Source organism: Mauremys reevesii, linkage group 6 (genome assembly GCF_016161935.1).
Source record: "Mauremys reevesii isolate NIE-2019 linkage group 6, ASM1616193v1, whole genome shotgun sequence".
Classification (NCBI taxonomy): domain Eukaryota; kingdom Metazoa; phylum Chordata; order Testudines; family Geoemydidae; genus Mauremys; species Mauremys reevesii.
In genome coordinates, this window is record NC_052628.1 from 37,530,869 (window position 1) to 37,554,597 (window position 23,729).

The 23,729-nt window shown below is 37.7% G+C and overlaps 1 protein-coding gene across 10 annotated transcripts in view; it reads left to right on the plus strand.

Annotated features, from left to right (window-relative positions):
* IPO11 (importin 11) overlaps positions 1 to 23,729 on the plus strand; it is a 232,774-nt gene that overhangs the window by 88,275 nt on the left and 120,770 nt on the right. For all 10 annotated transcript variants that reach the window (XR_005600208.1, XR_005600209.1, XM_039543641.1 and 7 more), the window contains 3 exons: positions 944 to 1,057; positions 12,604 to 12,719; positions 13,605 to 13,681. Coding sequence is in view for 8 of the 10 variants with exons in the window: in XM_039543641.1 (XP_039399575.1) it covers positions 944 to 1,057; positions 12,604 to 12,719; positions 13,605 to 13,681 (307 nt within the window). In the remaining 2 variants the exon portion in view is untranslated. The remainder of the gene's footprint in view (positions 1 to 943; positions 1,058 to 12,603; positions 12,720 to 13,604; positions 13,682 to 23,729) is intronic.

Consider the following 23,729-nt stretch of genomic DNA (forward strand, 5'->3'; position numbering starts at 1 on the left):
CAGCTATTATGCTGTAGTTCACACTGCTAGATTGGACGCTGTTGTAGAAAACATAGTTCTCTCTTCAGTGCTGGACTCTGTTCCGCAACTCCTGCTTACTTAAGGGAGTTACTGCTAAGGAGTCGCCTGAAGTGGGGCACACAGAGGGACACTACTCAAAGAAGGAGAGGTTACTCACCTTGTACAGTAACTGGAATTTTTTGAGATGCGTGTTCCTGTGGGTGCTCCATTACCTGCCCTCCTCCTCCCCTGCTTCTGAAGTTTCCTCTGTGGGACTTTGCAGTAGAGAAGGAACTGAGGGTGGTTCGTACACACAGCCTTATATAGCCTCAGTATGTGGCATGAGCATATATGTAGGGTACATGCACAGGTCGAGTGGGCACTGTTACCAAAAATCTTCAGTCAAAGGCACAGAGCACATGCACACCTGAAGTGGAGCACCTACAGGTGGACACATCTTGAAGTCCAGTACTGCACAAGATGAGTAACCTCTCCTTTCCTTTTACTGAACTTGGGTTTTCTTGGACTCTTTCTTCCCACATAATTCAATTATATAGGCTGTTCTAATCCATTCTTTAGACAAAACCACTTTAATATGAAAACATCATCAGTTTCTTCTTTTCATACATAACTAAGCTTTTACTCACATTTTCGTAATGTCTGCTATGAATAACATGTTCTGTGTAACCACTACATAATCATGGACTATTTAAATGTCTTGGCAAGAAATGTTAGGTATTTTTTTTAATGAAAAAAAGGAGCAAGTTCAAAACAAAAATATATTTAATATTGTGACAAAACCAACTGAACATAGCTCGTGCAATTTTGGCTCAAAGATAATGTGTGAAATTTTTGGAGATTTAATAGCTTTTGTATAGTTTCATGGTTAAGTAAAATATTTCACTCTGTTAAAAGTATTGTCATTTTGATTTCTTGACTATAGATACGGCCATATGTAGGATGTTTAGTTCAGTATTTACCCCTGCTTTGGAAACAAAGCGAGGAGCACAATATGCTGAGATGTGCCATTCTAACCACTCTAATTCATCTTATTCAGGTAAAGTATCAAAATCTTCCTGATACTTTCTCACATTTGTATATTCTGTGTAATATTTTATGCTGGTAAACTGAAGGTAGTATTTAGCTGTATAGAGTATTATTTACATTTTAATTATCCTTAAGTGCTTTATAATAGATACTTGAAACATTGTGCTATAAATGTCTAGCAAGTATTATACACTCAACAGTTCTGTTTACATAGTTTTGACCATTAAAAGTTGCTTTGAGTTTTGTTGTTAAGTTAATCAAGATAACTCTTCATTTTGAAAAATTGTGGAATTGTGCCTTTTATCATCTTTATGAAGTAATGAAGAATGCCTGAAAGATTTTAACAATTTGCTTTTTCTGGCTTCTTCTCCTTTCCTTAATCCAAGATGTTTAGGGTGCATGTCTCTTCTTGCAAATACTGGAGATAGTTCAGGGTTGTCCACAAGGTTCTTGGGTTTGCCCACATCCCTTCCACTTTTGCACCACATTCTTTGCCTATTGAGAATGTATATCTCAGAGGATGGAGAGCTCTGAGGCTTGAGACCCTGTGCAAGCCCTCTCACTCTGAAACCTAAGACCCAAATCAGAGAAAGAAGAGTTCTTTCCATTGAGACATGTTTGGATCCACGAGGAAGGTGGTAGCCACTGGCAAGGGAGAGAGAATAAGCAAGCTAAAGGCAAGGACAAAGATGAATTCAAATAGGAATGGAAAACTTCTGAGAAAATTAAGAAATTCTGTGCTGGGTCCTAGAACACACACATTTTCTTATTATCCTATGTCAGGTTGATGCAGCAGGGCTATCCCAGGTAAAGGGTTTATCTGTTGAAGTTTCAGGTCAAGTTAAACAGTTAGTTTTCTGTACAGCATTGCTTGGCTTTTGCCAAATTATAACTAACAATCCACTTCTTTGAAGTTGCATTAATTTTCTACGGTTCTCAGTGTCAGTCTCCTTCCACTGTGGATAAACTGAATACAACCCTTTTTGCTTTTGGGGACTGCCCACCCTATGATATTCAGTGCTGTTCACACCTGTTTTTATAGGAAACATTATAGAAGGATAATGAGGGTGACTCCAGTTTCTTTAAAAAGAACAGGAGTCAATTTCTTCAGGAGCTGTCAACACATTCACTATTTCCTTCTTATTTAATAAATGAAGATGTACTATCATTGTCTCTTTTTTCCTTGATGTTTAATATAGTGTATTCTTAGTTTGGACAAGAACCAAAAAGCAAATGAGATGGTAGCTTTTGGAAAAATCACACCTCAGACAACTCCATCTTTATACAATACCAAACCAGCCCAAACAGGACCAAGTACTTGTTTTTAAATATGTTTTTACCAACTTTTATAAAAGGAAAGTGGGGGACGGGGAGGATAGCTCACTGGTTTGAGCATTGGTCTGATAAACCCAGGGTTGTGAGTTCAATCCTTGAGGGGTCCATTTAGGGATCTGGGGCAAAAATCTGTCTGGGGATTGGTCCTGCCTTGAGTAGCGGGTTGAACTAGATGACCTCTTGATTCAAACTCTAATGGGGGGAGCTGTATATATGATAGTCGAAAGTGTGCTCTATGTGCAGCTGTGGTATTTAATAAAATAGGATACATAAGGAATAATATGGAGAATAATACAGAAAATGTTCTAATGCTATTCTCTAAATCAATGCTTTGTCCTTACTGGGAATACTGCATTCAATACTGGTCATTTAATCTCAAAAAGGATATTCCAGAATTGGAGGGAATCCGGAGATGATCAGTAAGAACGAGTAGGGGACTGGAAAAACTCTCACATGAAGAGATATTGAGATTGAGCAGAGATTCATAGCACCTCAGTACAGGGGAGTTACATGGCACCAGAGGAACTCCAAGTTCTTGAGGAACGTGAGTCATCTTTATTTTCATTTGGGTTTAGCATTGCCCCTGTATGTATGCTCACTGTTTCATCAGTAATGGGCTCCTCTCTGGCACCAGCTGCTACTACTGTGTTACAACCCAGTACCCTTGCCTCATCAGCCCATCTTTAGAGGTAGAATTTTCTTGTTCTTCATTTGGCTCATAGCACAATGGGGAAGGACCTCCCACATATTCTCTTAGGACCCTTTCTTCTGAGTTCTTGGGTTGGAAAGGGAGTCTAGCATTTCCTATAAACCTACGCTCCATAGGAATTATGAGGGTAGCCATGTTCCCTGGTACTCTTCCTCTTGTGCTCCTGCTTTCTACCTGTTTAATGTTCCTGCATGGCCATACTGGAACCCTGGGGTCCTTATCATGAGCATCCTCCTCATGCACCACCTCATAATGAGACTTCTACTCAGAAGTAGATAAGAGTGCAACATCAGAATCTCCTCATGATCCTCAGCTTGCAGAGGAAGTCTTTGAGGAGGAGGAACAGCTCCAGAATGAGGATATTACACCCCAGTTGGGTATTTCATCTTTGTGTCTGAAGGATTTGGTAATCTGTTTAGCACAGTCTCATCTGGATGACTATAAAAGTTTTCAGGATTTACTGAGAAAGGTTGCTGAGATTAATAACAGCCATACTGGATGAGACCAGTGGTCCATCTAGCCCAGGGTCTTGCCTCTGACAGTGCCAGATACTTCTGAGGGAATTAACAGAACATGACAATTTGGTTTGATCCATCCTCTGGTTGTCCCTCCCAACTTCTGGGAGTTGGAGGTTTAGGGACATCCAGAGTTTGGGGTTGTCTCCCTAACCATCTTGGCTAATAGCCATTGATGGACCTATCCTTCATGAACGGACCTAATTCCTTTCTGAACCCAGTTATACTTTTGGCCTTCACAACAACTCATGGCAATGAGTTCCATAGGTTGACTGTGTTGTATGAAGTAGTACTTCCATTTGTTTGTTTGTTTTAAACCTCCTGCCTGTTAGTTTCATTGGGTGACCCCTGGTAAGTATGTTACGCAAAGGGGTATGTAGCAAGGTCTCAGTTGGTCCACCAAGCCACTGAGGCGTGGTGGGGAGCTACTGCCTTGCCGAAAGGCCTTGGTCACACCTCTTCATCGATGGGGAATTAGCAGAGGGAGGTGTGCCATTGCAGATGGCGTGACACAGGAGTACTGGCCAGCATCCGTGGCATGCCCCTCAGGCAGGGGAGTGTCAGCAAGAGTCCATGGCGAGCCCCTCAGGCAGGAGAGTGCCAGCAAGAGTCCATGGCAAGACTCTCAGGCAGGGGAGCACTGGCCAGAGTCCTTAGTTCTTTATCGGGGTTCTGCCACCCCGAGGCAGGGTGGCTGGGGTAGGGGAACACAGGCCCAACCACTCCACTGTGTTCCATCGCAGGGCCCTATTCCCGCCACTGGGTCAGTGGGGATCCATCCGCAACACGCTGATCAAATACTAACACACCGCACTGTCCAGTTCTGCCCCTGGGCTACTTCCTATCTGGTCTCTTGAGTCCCTCCAACTCATTGGGATATTCCACCGCCGGTAGCTCCATCTCAGCCTCAGGCTCACTCGGGCTCGGGTCACTGCCTGACTCCTCCAGTTCCTTTAATGCCAAGTATAAATTTTTTTTTAAAAAAAGGCAGACAAAAGATACTAAATGCCATTTGTTCAGAATACCTTTGTTCAAACCTGGTTACAGGCTCTTTATTTGTGGCTGCAAACGAGAAGATTATACAGCCCTAACCCAAGGTTACTCCATTTGAGGAAGAGTTGAAATAACTAGATCTGTTTGGTCATAGGTGTTATTCATCAGCAAGGTTACAATTTAGAATTTTAAATTGTCAGGCCCTGCTTGCCTGCTATTTTCTTAATTATAATTAAATTCACAGATTTTGTTGATAAGTTGCTGTAGAAACATAGGAAGGACTTCAAATTCCTAATTAATGAAGGACAGTTAGTTTGCAAGAAGCATTGGAAGCAGCAGATAGTGCCTTGTGATCTATGGCAATATCTGTAGTAATGGGGCAATCTTCTTGGTTCCAGAGTTTTAGAATCCCAAGAAAAGTGAAGTCAACAATGGAGGATCTATCCAGAGTTTTGGTAGTAAGCATTAAAAAGTAGAGTTGGGCAAGACATATAATAAAACCTCATTCTTGAGGGCTTATGTCAATCTCTGATTATATGATATTAGAAGGAGATGCCCCTAGAGTGCAGATTATCTCACATTTGCCTTCTGGGTGTTTCTTGCATCTTCCTTTAAAGATTATGGTGCTGGTTACTTTTGGAGACAGAACAGTGGACTAGAGGGACCACAGGCCTGATCCATTCTGGCAAGTCCTATGCTCCTATGAAATATATCTTCATTTGTATTCTAGGACTGTGCTTTCTGAATATATTATTATTTTTGTGTAGCAGCTTTGATTTGTTTTCTTTGTTCAGAGTCTTTAAATAGGGAAGTCCTTCCTCCCTTTTGCAGAGGCATCTGTTATTTTTATACTGAGATGCTGCCTGCTATATGAAACACTTCTTTCTTCTAAAGACCTCATTTTTGTTCTTTCCTGACATCCAAAGATACTTCAGATTTGGCACTTCTCCCTGTGTTCATTCTGTGGAAAGACAAAGGAGAAAGCATCTGCTCTAGAAATACATGCTTTAGCAGTTTTCTACCTCATCGGGAATTTTCTCAGAGGAATTCACTGAGACTTTCCAAGAGACTACTGCTTACCAGATGTCATAATAAATATAGCTCTGTATGTATCCCCAGGAAGTCAAAGCAGTTAACACTCTTGAAAAAGAAAAAATAAAGGCAGCAAGTTATCAAAGTTGGCAAATTTTCTGTTTTCTTTTCTTCCATATATAAACTCCTAAAAAACAAACTAATTAACAATATATGGACAGAGGACAAAAGTAAATACAGGATCGAAAGAGAAGATACAACATAATTCAAAACCAAAGTGGGGCCTGAGGTCTAAAAAGGGTTATCCAAATGATATCCTCAAAATAATTCAAAATCAGTCTGAAGTCCAGATAATGCAAATAATGGGCACTAAAGTCTGTGGTGTTGATGGAGAGTGTGCTCTGAAAGGGTAATTCTCAGTGATGCAGGAATAAGGACCAGAAGTAGGCTTGAGACCGTGGCAAAATTTATATGAAATTCACCTCTTCCCTCAATGTGGAGGGAGGGTATGCACAACTTCTCGCCCCCCCCCCTAGTTAGAAATCGCATAAACCGGATTATATTGTAAACCAGAAATAAATGTATTAACTATAACAGATGTATTTTAAGTAGTTAAGGAAGTAGAAGACAGAACAAGGCAGATTATTAAGAAAATAAAACAGAGCAAGAAACGGGTTACATGCAAGTTCGCACCCTAAATGTGGTTCTAATCATCATCTTCACAGGCCAGATGCCTTTCCAGCCAGGGTCCAGTTCTTTCCCCCAGTTCCGACGTCGTTGTTTCCAGCAGTCGTCTTGGGTGGGGTACCAGGGGAGAACTGATGACCTGGATTACCTCACTTCCCACCCTTAAATAGGATTTGCATAAAACAGGAGTCCTTTTTTTCCTAGTTTGACCCCTGCCCCCAAGCTTCATGTGGAAAAGTACAGAATTCAAGATGGGTTCCAGTATCAGGTCACATGCATCTGTAGGGCCTCTGTAGCCATTCTTCACAGGCTGACCCACACATTCACAGGAAGACTAACCTCTTTTGCAGTCAATTGACTCTTGCTGATGGGCCATCAACACTCTTGGGATTTTTCATTGTTGTACCTGAAGTGTTAGCAGGGGGCGTCACCCAAAGTAACATAGTTGAAATATAGATACATAGTCAATATTCCTAATTTCAGACACAAAAATGATATGTGCATACAAATAGGACAATCATATTCAGTAAATCATAATCTTTCAAATGATACCTTACAAGGCCCATCTTGCTTAAAATACATGTTAGTTATGTCATATTCTTTGCCTTGCTTAAATTTCTAAGGCAGCTACTAGGTTTTGCAGTTTGGGATATTAATAGTTTCATTATACATGATTTCATACATCATGAAATGGAAAGCGAACACAATCTAAATGTAACGGTATGTTACATAATTTTAGAAATGTAACCAGTATGGGTCAAATAACTGTCTTGGCATGGCATTGTAGGCTTGTCTTCACAGCATTCTTATGTAGTCTTTTTTTATTTAAATGGAATTTAGTGATTTTATATTAACCTACAATGGGTTCAGTTCCTGTTGCTACAGTTTCAAGCTCAACAGAGTGAAAATCACCTCTGGTGCTTTTCTCAAATTTGGCGATTCCAGGAAGACCAAGGATAGCAACCACAATCACTAGTACAAAGTCTTATCTCTACTACAAGTTTTGTTAAAGCATTAAGTAAAGTTAATGTTACCCATGCATATATAAATCGTACAAAAACCCAGACAATGACTAAGAATGTAGTCACACTCGCATCCCCAAAGGTATTCAAGGCTCTGATGGATTTCTCAACAGTTGATCATCTATAGAGGGGTGCTTCCTGTGGGGATTTCCCATGCGTCTTCCCTTGGGGTCTTCCCACTTTTACCCAACCAGGAAACATCTTTTATATTGTTGTTCTCACCCTGTCTAACACCTTCTGCATATGCATGAGGGCTTCAACCCTCTTTTCCTTATCAGTACTTTCACACACCCTGACTATTGGGGTGCCCCATTTTTCATAGGTTGTTCTCTTAGTTCCTCTTATTCTCTTTAGCATCTATGCACCATGTGTGTCCATGGTAACCTGCAGTCAGACTAGGATGTCCTGTGATCTTACAATCAGGTGTCTTGTGGTCTTGGACAGTACATTGCAGTCTATTTTTCTGTAACATCACATATTAGCACATCTTTTACAGCAGTGATTCTCAACCAGGGGTATGTGTACCCCCTGTGGGGTACATCAGCTGATCTATATATTTGTCCAGTTTTACAACAGGCTACACAGAAAGTACTAGTGAAGTCAGTACAGACTAAAATTTCATATAATTACTTGTTTATATTGCTCTACGTACTATACCGGGGTAGGCAACCTATGGCACGTGTGCTGAAGGCAGCATGCAAGCTGATTTTCAGTAGCAGTCACGCTGTCCAGGTCCTGGCCACTGGTCTGGGGGGTCTGCATTTTAATTTAATTTTAAATGAAGCTTCTTAAACATTTTAAAAACCTTATTTACTTTACATACAACAATAGTTTAGTTATATATTATAGACTTATAGAAAGAGACCTAAAAACGTTAATATGTATTACTGGCACGCAAAACCTTAAATTAGAGTGAATAAATGAAGACTCGGCACACCAATTCTGAAAGGTTGCCAACCCCATACTATACACTGAAATGTAAGTACAGTATTTATATTCCAATTTATTTTATAATTATATGGTAAAAATGAGAAGTAAGCAATTTGTCAGTGACAGTGTGCTGTGACACTTTTGTATTTTTGTGTCTTATTTAGTAGGCAAGTAGTTTTTAAGTAAGGTTAAAACTTGGTGGTACGCAAGACAATCAGACTTCTGAAAGGGGTACAGTAGTCTGGAAAGGTTGAGAGTCACTGTTTTACAGTAACCTTGTAACCCTACTAGCATAGTGTTATTGCTAGGTCACACATTCATGTCAAACATTCTTAAGCCTATGCCCCAGTATGGCCAAGCTAAAATCTTACATGCCTCAACCAATTGGCCTTGCATTCCAGCCATGTTTTACTTATGTACCTAATACACACTCATCATTCCTAAATGCTTGTCAATCTTATACATATATACTCTTACAATTTAAATCTATTTAGCATACATTGATCATATATGAAATAGCATATGAGTTGATCATAATACTAAATAACATAAATGGATAAAATGAACTAATTGGCTACAGTTAGCTTGAACTTTAACTTGAGGTTTGCCCTTAGCCTAACTCCCATATACAAACAAAAATCTCTAAATTGAGTTAAGTGGTGCTTTAAGCTAGAGTTAGCTGGCCTGTCAGGGGGATGGGTTGAAACTCAAATGCTGCTGATTGTCAAGCTACTAATGCAGTTCAAGTTATAGCAGCTCAGCAGCTGCTAATCCAATCACTCTTTGCTGCTTATTAAATTCCTCTATGTAGCTCTAGTCAGGGCCGGATTAAGGCATAAGATAACTACGCTACAATTTAGGGCCTCTCAACATGAGGGGCCTCTAAAAAATAAAAAACTGACTCCGTATCAAATTTGATCAAAATTGGTTGATAAATGAGATAAGGGAAAAAGAAAATTCTCTCTAAATATAGACAATTGCATTAAAATATTACAAAAATATACACATCTGGCTACACAAATACCCTTAACCTCCCTTACCCTTCACTAATTGTTCATTATTGACAGGTGGGAGCCCAGGGCTGAGGAAAAAAATGATAATTGCAGTTGTAAAATTAGTTGTTTTACAAGTAAGTCTGCTATCAGTCTCCTAAGACAGCATTTTGTTGGCCAGCTGCTACTGGTAAAATTCTTACTGTGCCTTCATAACTCACTTACATAAATAAATAATCTCACTGCTGATAAAATCGGGAAAATTGTGAGGTCAGAGATGGCAGTGTCGTGAGGCAATCCTGCCGAGCTCATACTCGTATGGGACTCGTCCTAGTAGTGATGTCATGTTATAGCATCCCCCTTGGCTGGTAATAGCTGAAAGGCCGCCATCTTTCATTTGTGGTCCAGCACGCTTAGTCATATAGTGCCTTCACTCCTGTTTTTCTTCGTTTTCTTAAATTAGTGTGTTCTTTCTTCTTTCGATCTATACATACATACAGTTGTGTATTTTAGTGTGCATAACGCTTTCTTCTTCATGCGCTATCCATGCTTCACGTGATTGAGTTTGCAGGTGATCGTCTTATGGACTTGGGTCAAGTGGATCTTGAGGAGGATAAATTTGTGTTGGCTTCCCTCCGTCAGTTTCGGGAACCTTCACAGTAAATATCAGAGAGTGCTGATGAAGGGATAAATAAAGGGTTTTGAGAGAATGGAAGGAAGATATACATATGTATCAAAATATTCTGAATACTTGGTGAGCAAGTTATTTCAAACTATCTGCATATATGATTTATAGGCTATTAAGGCCTATAATATTCAGTATCTGTGCTTGAATATAGGCTAGTTTTTCCTCATTTTCTCAATGCCTGTCTAGAGATTACCAGTCTTTTTTCTGGGAAATTCTTTCTCTTTGACAACAAGCTCTATGCCCTCTGTGTCCCCAGGGTGTTTACTTGAGATTAATTAATGGTTCTGGGGGAGACAGGGTAGAGAAGAGAGATAGCTTTTCTTGCAGCATTTTCTAGGCAGACATCTGCCCTAAGCATTCCGTGCATCAAAAGTGACAAACTCCGTAGCTTATCATTTGAGGACGTCATCAAAGACTTTGCTTTCCAAAAATCATGAAAGAAAATGTTTTAAATTTCTGTGTTAAAATTAATGTGATGTGCAAACAGACATACTGTAGGTTGTACTGCTTCCATTAAGTAAGCTGGTCTCTGTAACTAACTGCTTTTGTGTTGCTGTAGATATAAAGTTTTCATATCTACTAATTAAGAAATCATAGACAAAATATGTTAATTTGAAATTATTTTATAATGTAAACAGGCATATTGCAAGACATGTTTTAGTTAGATTATTATTCTATTTTTACAACTTTGCCTTTGTATATATATGCAAATATAAAGCTTTCGTGTTTATATATTAAATGTCCTTTCTGTGACAATAATAAATTATTTTTTTAATGGTATGGAGCCTCTTACACTTGACATAGTTTAGGGCCTCAGAATGTCATAATTCAGCCCTGGCTCCAGTGTTGTTTTGCAGTGTGGTTAGTCTCTCTAGAGTTAGGCTAGTGGAGTAACTTGATAGTAGAGATGAAGTACTATCAGAGATTGAGTTGTTCTATTATTTGAATTTTAATTATTGTTTCAACCAGTTTGTCAGGTACAGATTTAAGATTTACTGGACTGTAGTTTCCCAGTTCACCTCTAGATTCTTTTTAAAATATAAGTACAGCATTTGCTACAGTGTTGCAGTAGGTGTTATTAATGAGAGATTGCATATATTTGTTGGAAGTTCAGCCACTACATATTTAAGCTCCTTCAAACTCTTGGATATATACCATCTGGCCTGGTGACTTATTACTTTCCAAAATATTGGTTTCTCCAAGCACCTTTTCTTCTGACACCTCAATCTCTGATAGTACCTCCTCTCTATTATTGGAAAAGTCCAGGTAGGTATCTCTCCATATCTCCTTATAGTCAAAGAAAGGAACTGTTGAGATAGAGTTAAGGTTGAGAGTACAATGCAGTAATTTAGGGTAAAATATGTTACAGGCAAGGTATAATTATTACAAAAACAAGATTTTCTGAGATTAAAATTAAAACATAAAATAAATCCAAACATTAGCTTATGAAAATGCAGTTTTACTATATCAAACATTCTTAATTCTGCTCCGTAGTGAAAACGTACAATAACCATGTTTAAAATTAAGGCATGTTAGTCCCAGATTAGATTAAGTTGATTTGAAGATGTGTTAGGTTGTGTGGTGTGTTTTCTGTGCCTTATAGCCACATGTAGAGATCATTCTTTATATTAGTTATTTTAAAAAAATCATGTAATTTATAAATATGAATCCTTGTTAGAAGAATTTATATTCTTCCTGTTCCAAGAACATTTCAAAAGCTTTAAGGTGTGATAAAATCCAAAAGGAAATTTTGACACATTTCCTTGCTTTAAAATGTTTTATCCCCTAGTTTCCATTAAGTATTTGTAGGCTCCATCTGTGCTACTCTAAAGTTTTTCTAGAGAAAGCATGATTGACATCGAAATTATTTTAAAATGTGTATACTGTTTATAATCAGTTTTGCAAACTTTTCAAAATTTTACTGTCCTCAAAATATTTGAAGAGTGATATAATATTTATATTTACTTGCTGTATACAATTGATATATTTTAGTGTGTATATCATTAGTCATATAGTTCCAAAGTCTGGTTTGAAATCCTTCTACTGATGCTGCTCTAGCAAGCCCCAGAGTCTATCTTAGGCCCTATCCTGACTCACATGATTAACTGCAGAGGGATATATGAGTGGTAGGACTTAGATGGGAGGTGCTGTGAAACCCCAGCCTCTCTTCCTCACCAATCCATTAGTTTTTATTTTCTCATATGTTCACCTCAAAGAGAAGAGAACAGTCCATCCCCAAATGCTGCTGTTTCTACTCTCCTGGTAGGTTTAAAGATAAACCTGAATGGGTCTAAAGACAAATCTCAATCAGTTTTCCCTAAGTAATGAAAGTCTAAATTGGTTTGCTGATATGCCTATTGCCCAAATCATTTAAAAGTGTATGGTTTTATATGTATGTGCTCTAGTGTAATATGTGGCATAAAAATGTAGTGACTACGTGTGCTAGGCTCATGGTTTTATTTTTAGTGCCAGTATGTTAGAATTTGTTGTGTTCCATTACTAATTGTAAAAATGAAATCCAGCTGACTTCATTGGTGTAATGAGTAATGGTAGAAAATAGGTGTGGCCTAAAAAGAAAATATCTAAAATTTTCTGTTTCAGATCAGATTTTTTTAAAAATTGTTTTACGTTGTTTTGTTTATTCCTCATGCAGGGATTAGGAGCAGACAGCAAGAACCTCTACCCTTTCCTACTTCCAATTATTCAGCTAAGTACAGATGTTTCTCAGCCTCCACATGTTTATCTTCTGGAAGATGGCTTGGAATTATGGTAAGTGGAAGAATTTTGCTCAGCAGATATTATTTTTTACTTTTTCTTATTTTCCCCAAGAGAAGAGAACAGTGTACATTAATATTTTTATCACTACTACAAAAAAGTGACTTGCTTAGAAACATGTATTTAATATGTACACTAAATTGACCATGTGGCAAGCTCAGATTTGGGATCAAGCAAATGATGGGCTATTGCTGTTTTGACCAGTGGAGCTTTGACTGTCTGAACATGTAGTGTTTTTTTAATCATGTGCTTTGCTTAAAAACATAATGAGAAATTTCATTGATTATCCACGCACAGGAATTATAAATTGGAACCTAGAATAATGTATGTAGTCTGCTCTCACTTGATTGTCACCAATGCAGGATATTACACCTTCGAACAATGATATTTTGAGGGAAAAGGGAGACATTTCTGGTAGCATGGGTTTCTTTATCTGGTGAATCTTTGAAATTTCTTAGAGGTCTAGAATGCTAGTATGTTGTCTTGATGCATGTAGCATGCAACTTTATCAACCATATCTGCACTCTGCCCATTAATCCACCTCCCATGTCGATACTTTGAACATTCCAAACCTCTGAGCAGCTTCAAACAGCCATCATTTAAAAAACAAAAATAGAGAGGCATAAAAATGTTTGCTTCTTTCTTCATTCTTTTGAAATGACAGAACCAGCAAGTATTCCACAGACCAGCAGTGTGGGAAATACCTTTTTGAAAGATAATCATTTCAAATAATTGTGGCATTCTTCATTTGGAGAGATTTTATATTGATACTAGAAGATTACAATATTTTTACACTTGTCAAAATTGTTCCTCTTAACATGTTTATTAGGCAAAACAGGGAACTAAATATAAACAATGTTGTATTTAATCTACTCTTAGGTTAGTGACATTGGAGAATAGCCCATGTCTTACTCCTGAGCTGCTGCGTATCTTTCAGAATATGTCTGCCCTTCTTGGTGAGTCTTGGTAATAAGGATTCTGTTTTCTGTACTAACAACGTTGTTCATGTTCTAGTAATAAAATAACTAAGGCAGTAAGAAGTTGAGATATCAAAATTGTTACTATTAAAAATGCTTGAACAAGCTTTGACTAACTTAAAGAATTTCCCATTTTCTTGCACCCCGATTGTGTTTAAATAAATCAACATTTTAAGTGCTTTGTACTTAAAAAGGCAAAGAAACAAACTGCAGATGATGCTTTTTATTAATGGATTGTTTCCTAGTTAAAGACAAAGGGTGACATTCTTGACCAGTTGAAGTCAATTGGAGATTTGCCATTGACTTCAGTGAGTCCAGAATTTAATTCAAAATATTTGCTGGTTGGTAGGCTAATTTTGATAGGTATCTCTGCACAAATATCTGTTTATTCTCCATGGTGTAATTTTTATTTATGAGTGTGCATGTTCTTGGAGGCATATGTTTCACAAAAGAGTCCGTGGGTCTTATGTTTGGAGACTATATGATGTATATTCATACATGCAGTGTAAGTGCTATTAAAATGTAGAACTAACTGAAGTTGCTTAGCAGCTGAGTGTTATTTGACAATTAATTCTGGAAATGTAATTCAGCTATATATATTTTATTTGCCTACTTATTGCAAAGAAAAAATATATCAACTGAGTTGGACTTCATAGTGTTCCATCAAGACTGCACAGTCACTGATTTTATAAAAGCCCCTCAAAGCTTAACACAAAATCAAATAATAACATTGCATTTGTGTGTAGAGAATAGGTGACTATTCTACTTGCTTAATCGGATAATAATTCTACTTGCTACTTTGAAGAACATAAAGAATTAATGGCTCCATTCCAAATCATTAATATTCAGATAATAAATTTTCAAATTATATATATATAATTGAAAAGGAAGGAGGAGGGTAAACATCTGGAAGGCGAGTTGTTAGGGGGTTATACATAGGGCCTACCAAATTCATGGTTCATTTTGGTCATGGGATTTTAAAAATTGTAAATTTCATGAGTTCAGATATTTAAATCTAAAATTTCATGGTGTTGTAACTGTAAGGGTCCTGACCCAACTCTGAAGGCAGCAGCTCAGGGTAAGGGCGGCATGATACGGTATTACCATGCTTACTTCTGCACTGCTGCTAGCGGGTGCTGCCTTCAGAGCTGGTTGCCTGGCCACCAGCTGCCGCTGTCTGACCACCCAGCTCTAAAAGCAGCGTAGGAGTAAGGGTGACAATACCGCACCCCCCCTACAATAACCTTGTGACCCCCCCATGACCCTCTTTTGTGTCAGGACCCCCTGTTTGAGAAACGCTGGTGTCCGTTCCTCCCTCCCCCACCTCCCAAATCTGTATAGTATAGGGTAAAAGTATACAAAAGACCAGATATCACGGGAGAGACCAGATTTCACTGTCCGTGATGCATTTTTCACAGCCATGAATTTGGTAGGGCCCTGGTTATACATTGTAGTAATAAGCCATAAATCCAGTGTCTCTATTCAATCCATGATTTTTAGTGTCTAGCACTGTTATGAATTTAAGTCCCCAGGTTTGTCTTTGGAAAATAATGTGCAGATTTCCTTTGAGGATGAGGACTGATAGGTCGGATACAGAGTGATTGCTTTGTGAAAAGTGTTCACCCACAGGTGATGTGGTGTTTTTGTCTTTTATCATTTATCACTTTATTGTTTGAGTTCATTTGAGAGCATAGTGTTTGTCTGGTTTCACTCATGTTGCTATTGGGGCATTTAATACACTGGATAAGGTACACCACCTGTTGTGATAGGCATGTGTTGGATCCATGAATCTTGAAAGGTGTGTTGTGGGGAATGTTGGTAATTGTAGCAATGGAAATGTGTCTGCAGATTTTGCATCTGGTCTAGTGCTGCTTTGAGTTGGTGTGTCCTGGTCTGTGAGAAGCTTGCTTATGATGATGAGCTTGGAGAGGTTTACTGGTTGTTTGAAGGCCAGAAGAAGAAGTTCAAGAAAGATTTCTTTCAGGATGGGGTCTGTGAAAGTAGAATGAATTATATTGTAAAAATAAGAATGGATTAAAGAAATGTTGTATGTACCCTTATCAAAGTGACAGTCTGATTACACAGAGCCATTTTAAGGCTCTGTTTTTTTTTTTTTGTTTTTTTTTTTTTTTTCTCCCTCTGCTGTTGCTTCAGAGGGAGGGGCTACTTTTTTTTTTTTTTTTTTCTTTCACACTCTGCTTTATCTGCTACACAAAAAAACAAAAACAACAACAAACAAAAACAAAAAAAAATCTCATCTCTCTCTTGATTTTGACTTGATTTTTGCAGCCCTATTGCAGCTTTTTTTTTTTTTTATTTTAATTTTAGAAAACCCTTACCCCTTAAAGGTTAAATAAAAAAAAAAAAACCAAACAAACAACATTACCTGTGTGTTGCAAAAAAGGTCAGCTTTGCAACTTTGAAATTAAGAATTTTTAATATTTTTTTTTAAAAAAAAAAAAAAAAAAAAAAAAAAAAAAACAAAAAACAACACAAAAACAGGAGTTTTACAAACCAGAGATTTAGATTTTTTTTTTTTTTTTTTTTTTTTTCACATTTTCACATACATATTTTCTTTTTTTTTTTTTTTTTTTTTTTTTTTTTTTTTTTTTTTTTTTTTTTTTTTTTTTTTATTTTTATATATATATTTTCTTTTTTTAAAAAAGGCAATTCTTTCCAAAAAGAAAAAAGAATTCAAGAATAAGAACATTCTTTTTTTTTATTTTTTTTTTTTCTTTTTTTTCCTTAATTCTTTTCTTTTCTTTGTAGAGTTAACCTTTCTTCTCTTTTCACTTGTTTTTTTAAATCAATAACAAATTTATCAATAATCAATTTATCATTCAGATTTCACCATTTTAAGTATTGTTCACTGGGGTTCATGCCTTGCTTTTTACTTTTTCTTACTTTTTACTTTTTCTTTTTTTCAGTTTATTTATTTTTTGTTCTTTTTTTTTTTTTTTTCTTTTGTTTTTTTTTTTTTTTTTTTTTTTTTTTTTTTTTTTTTTTTTTTTTTTTTTGATTTTTTTTTTTGTGATATTGTTTTGAAATCAAAATGGGAAAGAAAATGTTCAAGGAAAGGACCCCTCTAGTTGAGAATGGTGTTTGCTAGTTGGTAGTTCTTTTGAATTGGTGAAGAGACACTAGGGAAGAAGAACAGATTGTTTTTTTAAAGGGTTTTTACAATGGGAACAAGGGGGGTTGGGTTGGAAGGGGGGAGGAGTGGGGGTGGGGGGGGTGGGGAGTGGGGTTTTTGAGTGGGGGGAGGAGAGGGCTTTGGGTGGTTAGGTTTTTATTTGCTTTTAAATTTTGCTTTTTTTTTTTTTTTTTTTTGTTTTTTTTTTTTTTCCTTTTCTTTTTTTTTTGATTCCAACACTAGAATTCTTTATTTAATTTAGTTTTTAGGTTGGCCAAGTTTTTTATTTTTTTGTTTTTTACTTGTCCATTTTTTTATTTTTTGTTCCTTTGTTTTTTTGTTTTATTTTACCAGTGGGAGTTTTCCTTTTTTCCAGAAATTTACAGGAGTTTTATTACAGGAGTTTTTGCCCTTCACATAAATCCCAGGAATCTAAAATGAGCCTAAATACATAGTTCGAGCCAGGACCACTACTACTACAGGAGGGGAACACACCACACGCATACAAAGGACACCACAACACAAGGAGATTGCACACAAGAGCACAAAAGGAGCAAAACACACAAAACACCCACACAAAACACCCCCAATTTGCCCACCTGCTGCCCCGGCCCAGGGATTTACCTGCCGCAGCCCAGGACAGGCAGAGACAGGAAGACCACACACTCAGACCGCGGGACAGGAGACTCACTCAGGCACACCTCAGGACGGAGATGACGGATTGACAGACCAGAAACAGAGTCCAGACAGAGACAGACACAGACACAGACAGAAGACACAAGAGACCAGATGAGAGACCAGACAGACCCAGACAGACCAGACCAGACCAGTCAGATCAGACCAGAGATGTCAGATGGAACAGGAACAGACTTCTTGTGGGGTGGAACCTGTTCTGGTGGGACACCTGGGTGTGTGCCCACCGTGCCGCCATGCACAGAGGACCGCCCACCACCAGTCCCCAGCCAAAACAGTCAGAATCACACAAGCACTAGCAAAATCACAGGCCATCCTCACAGAGAACTTTGTTTGTCAACTCTTCAACACTCAGACTCACTAGCAAAGTGTCAGACAGACAACACAGACAACTTTTGTAAGACACACCCAGACAATTAGCACAACATAACACACTAACAGATACAAGGTGAGAGACAAACACAAGAAATCTTATTTATATTTTAAGATATAAAGAACTTAACAAACTATACCAGTTACTTCTCTATTAATTTTTATTATATTTAACATCTATATTTCTTCTGTTATTGTTTTTTATACATTTTTGTTTCTGTTTATTTCTGTTTTTCTTTTTTTTATTCTTCATTTTTTTTTTCTTATTTCTTTTTTTCATTTTTTTCTATTTTTCTTTCTTTTTTCATCTTTTTTTTTCATTACTTTCTTATTTTTTTAGGTCCCATCGAGTATGGACTGTAGTTGTTTGATACCCCATATGGGTTCCACTGTGGGGTGGTAGGTGACAACTTGGGGTATGTGGTCCGAGTGGGTTTTATTTCTGTACTGAAGCAGGTTCTCTTGGAGTATTTGGGTGGCCCATTCCATGATGTGATCTATTTCTCTGGTGGAATATCCTTGTTTGGTGGAGGTAGTCTGATGTGTGTTACAACACTGTACACAGTAATTTTTGTTATGCAAATATTTCTTTGCTTTCCTTTAATTTTCTGCACTTTTATGTGCATTGGAGATTGATGAACTAATTGCTATAGCAAATGGATTTTTCAGAGGAAAAATTTTAAATCATAACAGAAAATGTAGAAGTTAACATTTCTGAACTGGTCACGAACATTTATCATATTTTCTAAGATTAATTTCAGTACTTCATATTTTATTATGAAGGTTAATGAGAAGTGTTCCTCATAGTAGGCAGGCTTCACTTAGTCCGGGGTCCCCAATGCGCCCAGCATTTCGGCAGCGACGTCTCTCAATTACGCCACTTGCCACGGACAAGCGGCGTCATCGAGAGGCGTTGCCGCCGAAATGCCGCAGAAATTTGGAGGTATTTCGGCGGATGCTCGACCGCCACCACGGTCCTTTGTCTGGCGCCCGCCAGATGAAAAGGTTGGGGACCACTGACTTAGTCCCTCTTCTATGATCTTCCTATGTATCTTAATACTAATGACCAAAATTGTGCTTCAAGGAAAAGTACTGCAATTACAAAGAGATAAGTTTTTGTAGATGGTTCAGTATTTAACTTCCAATTTACATGTCCATCTTTGCAATTGCTAGACAATTCCTGTTAATCTTCCTTCTATAGCTTTTGAACATCTCTTTTTGGATATAAATTTAGTAACATAGTATTATCCAAGTGGTCATGTTTTTCATAGTTATCCTGTGTTGCCCTTCCACATATCTTAAATTCAGGCTAACAGGCAGAGGCTGCATACGAAAGACTGTAACCAACCTGCAGTATCGAGTGGGGTGAGAAAAACTGCTTAGTCTAGATATTGCCTAGTCTAATAAGGTTGAGAATTTAGGCTGTGTGTTTATCTTTTATTTTCCTTTGGTAACTACTCTGACTTTTGCCTATCACTTATAAGGAAAAAATTCCCCTACTGTTACTCACACCTTTTTGTCAACTGTTGGAAATGGGCCATCCTGATTATCACTACAAAAGTTTTTTTTCTCCTGCTGATAATAGCCCACCTCTAACTGATTACTCTCGTTATAGTTAGTATGCCAACACCCATTTTTTCATGTCCTCTGTGTATATATATTTTCCTCCTGTATTTTCCTCTACATGCATCCGATGAAGTGGGTTTTAGCCCACCAAAGCTTATGCTCAGATAAACGTGTTAGTCTCTAAGGTGCCACAAGTACGCCTCGGGTTTTTTTTCTGATACAGACTAACACGGCTACCACTTTAAAATCTTTTGTAATCAATAAACTTACTCTAATGTTTATCCTTACCAGTGAGTTTGACTGAAGTGCTTGGTAAATTTGCTCAGGTTACAAAGGCTGGTGTATGTTTACTTTCCATTGATGAAGTGGTGAACCAATTAATAAACGTACCTTGCTCAAGAAAGGGTTTTAGCAGTGTAAGATGGTGTATTCCTGTGGTATAGTGCTGGGAGCTGGAGGGATTTAGCCAGTGCCTTTCTCTGTGTGATTCGTAAGTGGTGCTGGGAGCATTCATGCAATCTAGCTGGGTGCAGGTTTCCACATGCAGTTGTACTGAATGGTAACAGCACCTGGAAGGGTTTGCTGCTTATCACCAGTAAGGCATTGTGAGAGACATCCCAGATTAGTGAGTTAAGAGGGCACAGCGGTCTCACAGTCCGAGATTGCACCCCGGGGATCCCGTCACACTGTTACAGTTATGGAGTAGAGAGATACAGTATGGATCATTAGAAGCTTGTTCATAGAGGACAAGCCACTGAGAATCTGAGGTGGGAGTGGCTGCATCTGGCTCCTAGGATTATGCAGTACTTATTCTCCAAGTCCTTAGAGACAGAAAATATCCTGATTTAATCCCAGAATATCATCAAGCAGGTAGATGTCACTGTGGATTGATCAGGAGTCTGCCTCTCTCAAATGCACTTTTGGCTACCAAACCAGAAGAGGTAATAGGTCTGACAATGATATTCCCAGCGTCTATTCTGATGATTGTTATCCTCCTACTCTTCTAGAGCTTCTGCTGATATCTTATAATAATTTATCTGACCCTGAAGGTGATTCACAGTTTCTGGGACCAATTTTAGTAGTGTGGTAGCATTGATCTTTATACACTTTGATTAGGGTGGGAGAATGATGATACTAGGAAGCATAGCTGGCAGGATGTGGGGAAAGTATCTTTAGATGGTTGTGATCTCTTCTGTAAGAATGCTTTGAGGTAGTCATTTAAAATATAGGGTTTTATATAGCATTTTTCATCTGAAGGTAAAAGAAGTTGAGGTCCTCCAAGGTACAAACAATCCTTGGTTAACAGAAGTACCTGTCTATTCAGTGGGGTCATGGGACCCAGGAGAATAAGGGACTTGGCAGGGTCAGAGAGACTGGGTACCTAAAAATTCAGGGGGTTCAATGATATAGAAAAGCCTCCCTTTTTGGTCTCTGAACACAGGGGCAGTGGACATGTCCACAGCAGGCACATGGAGAGTTGTGTTGCTCTTTGTTGGGAGAATACTTGATTAAAATAAACCCCATAGATTAGCTAGCTAAATTCCTTCCTTAACCTTCTTCTTTTCTAAAATTCCTTCTACTTTAACTCTGTTCTATATAAACTTCCCTAAGCTAGAACAAGCATTTCACATGCAACAAATAAAATGAATTTTGGTATACTGGATGGTATTAAACAAGAAACCATTAAAATCTGAGCCACATATTTTCAAAAAAGGCTTTACCAAAAGCCAAACAGCATAAAGTAATGTAGGGAAATACCTGAAAGACAAACAGTGCATGAAATGAATCTTGAATTTCCAATTGGTTTAAGCAGTTCAGGAGAAACAGATAAAAGACTGTTGTCATATGGCTGCTGTCTTCACCTTAAGTGTATAATCTTCAGTGTACAAAAATTCATCTCATGAAAAACTGTAAAGGTCATCCCTAAAACCATAAAATTAATTCTTTAAACTAACGGAAGCTAAAACAGATTAATCATATTGGGTGGAAATGTTCAGCTCATTGAACACAAGATTACAAGAAAAAGGAATGGATTTTAAGGTAAAATGAAACCCTGCAACAGAAAAACCAGAATAAAAATTGCCAAGAATTTTACACTACATCGATTTATATATTGTATAGTATGTTATACATGTAGTATAGTATATGCAGACTCTAAATACTGCAGCATAGGACAGGATATGTAAAATTACATTCTATTTACAGATCACTGTAACATCTAAATGAAAAAACACAAAAGGTAAATTAGAGGTAAACCCCAATGAATTTCCTCATCTTTCTCATTTAAAGGAAAACCTAAAGATTAGTTATACATCTTTAACTAAATGTAATTTTCAAAGCAGGTTTTAGGAAAAAAACCACTTGTGATTAATTCAATATCTTTTTTTTAAAGAAACCATGAAAGCTACAGTTATCACTACAGAGAGTTAGGTAGATGTAGGGCAGCTTACGTCAACCTAATTATGTCAGTGTCTACAATACAGCCTTTCTCCCACCAACATAAGTGTCCTACGACACTGACATAACTACTCCACCTCCACGAGAGGTGTAGGGCTTATGTCAGTGTAATAAGGGCAACGCAGTGGCTGTGTGACACTGTGGGATACTTACATTGGCTGCTGGCTGTCATTGTTGTCAATTTTACAGCTCCTTGCTGGAGCTGTGAAATTGACAAGAAAGCCCAGCTCCGGCTCCGCTCCCAGATGGGCTGTCACCCTGGCTCGCGCTGCCTCCAGGACTTTCTGCCGGGAACCTGGCTGCCCCCCTGCAACTGTGGCTCCTCACTCCAGGGCAGGCTGCTTCTCATGCTCCCCACTCTGAGCTGGGTGCCGACCATGCTCCCAACTCCAAAGGGACCTCAAATTATTTATTTTATTGAAGAGAAGATTAAGGGGCAATTTGATTATGGTCTGTGTATATCATTACCTAAACAGGGAAAAGATATTTGATATTAGAGGACTCTTCTAGCAGACAAAGGCATAAGATCTAATGGCTGGAAGTTGAAATCAGCAAAGTTCAAACTAGAAATAAGATGCAATTTTTTAACAGTGTAGGTAATTAACCATTGGAACAGATTACCAAGGGATGTGTAAATTCTTCTTCACTTGAAGTCTTTCAAAAAGATATGCTCTAGTTCAGTGACAAGTTGTTGGGCCAGACACAGTAATCACTAGATGAAACTCTATGTCCCGCGTTTTATAGGAGGTCAGACTATACCCATCATAAGAGCACCTTCTGGACCTAAAAATCTATTAATCTAAATCTAATAAGGGCATAAATAGAACTCTGATGTAGGAAATAGGAGTGAAAAAAAATGTATCTTCATTTTGATTGTAAATTGTTAAAGATAGGTAACTGTTTTTTTATCTACCCAGACAGTATATAAATAATGACTTTTAGACCAACAATAGGAGACTCAGTAATATTAATAACTTTTCTTCATTTCAATTTATCTGAAAACAAGGAAAAGCAAGAAAGTTGGGGGAAACATCAGTTTCACATTCAAAATTAGCTGAATTTTTTGAAGAAAAAAAGTTCATTTGCTCTACCTGTTCATTCCTTCAGTCTGAACTGCCAAATATACAGTAAGATAGTATATGTACTGTATCAGTGTGTCCTTAATCTTCTCTGTCAAAGCTGTTTTATTTGTTAATACAAAGAAACATGTGCAGAAGTCATTTCTGATTGATTCAATTTGACAACCATACAAAATCCTGTAATTATTTTTCACGGCAATTACATGAAATGACTACTGAAAACTATCACACACTATAGGTTATAAATACACAGACACACACACAAATGTATCATGAGTAGAAGCAATGAGATCTGAGATGTTTTTAATTCTTCCTCATCCCTTCCCTGCATCTTCCTCAAGGAAAGTGGAGAATCTCAGAAACAGGTCTTTCTACAGATTTTTCAGTGGGGGAAAAAGTAAACTTTAATTTAAAAGATAAAGGCCACCAATAGTTAAGAAATCCTTGACATCTAAATCAATGCATATTTGTTTTCTTGAGTCTGCAAGTCAAAAATAATGCAATATCTTTCCTAAATCACTATAGTGGCATTTAGAGAAGTGTGATCATCCGAACTTTAAAGTTTAATCATCAATGACAATGACCCTCACTATTTATAGCAACAAAGAGGAGCTTCCATTAGCCCAGTGAAACCTCTCTTTCTCAACCAGTGCTTGATAGGGGGTCCAGTTTGAAACTTTATCACTTCCTCTGGATTCCCAAACTTAATCTCATCAATAACCTCTAC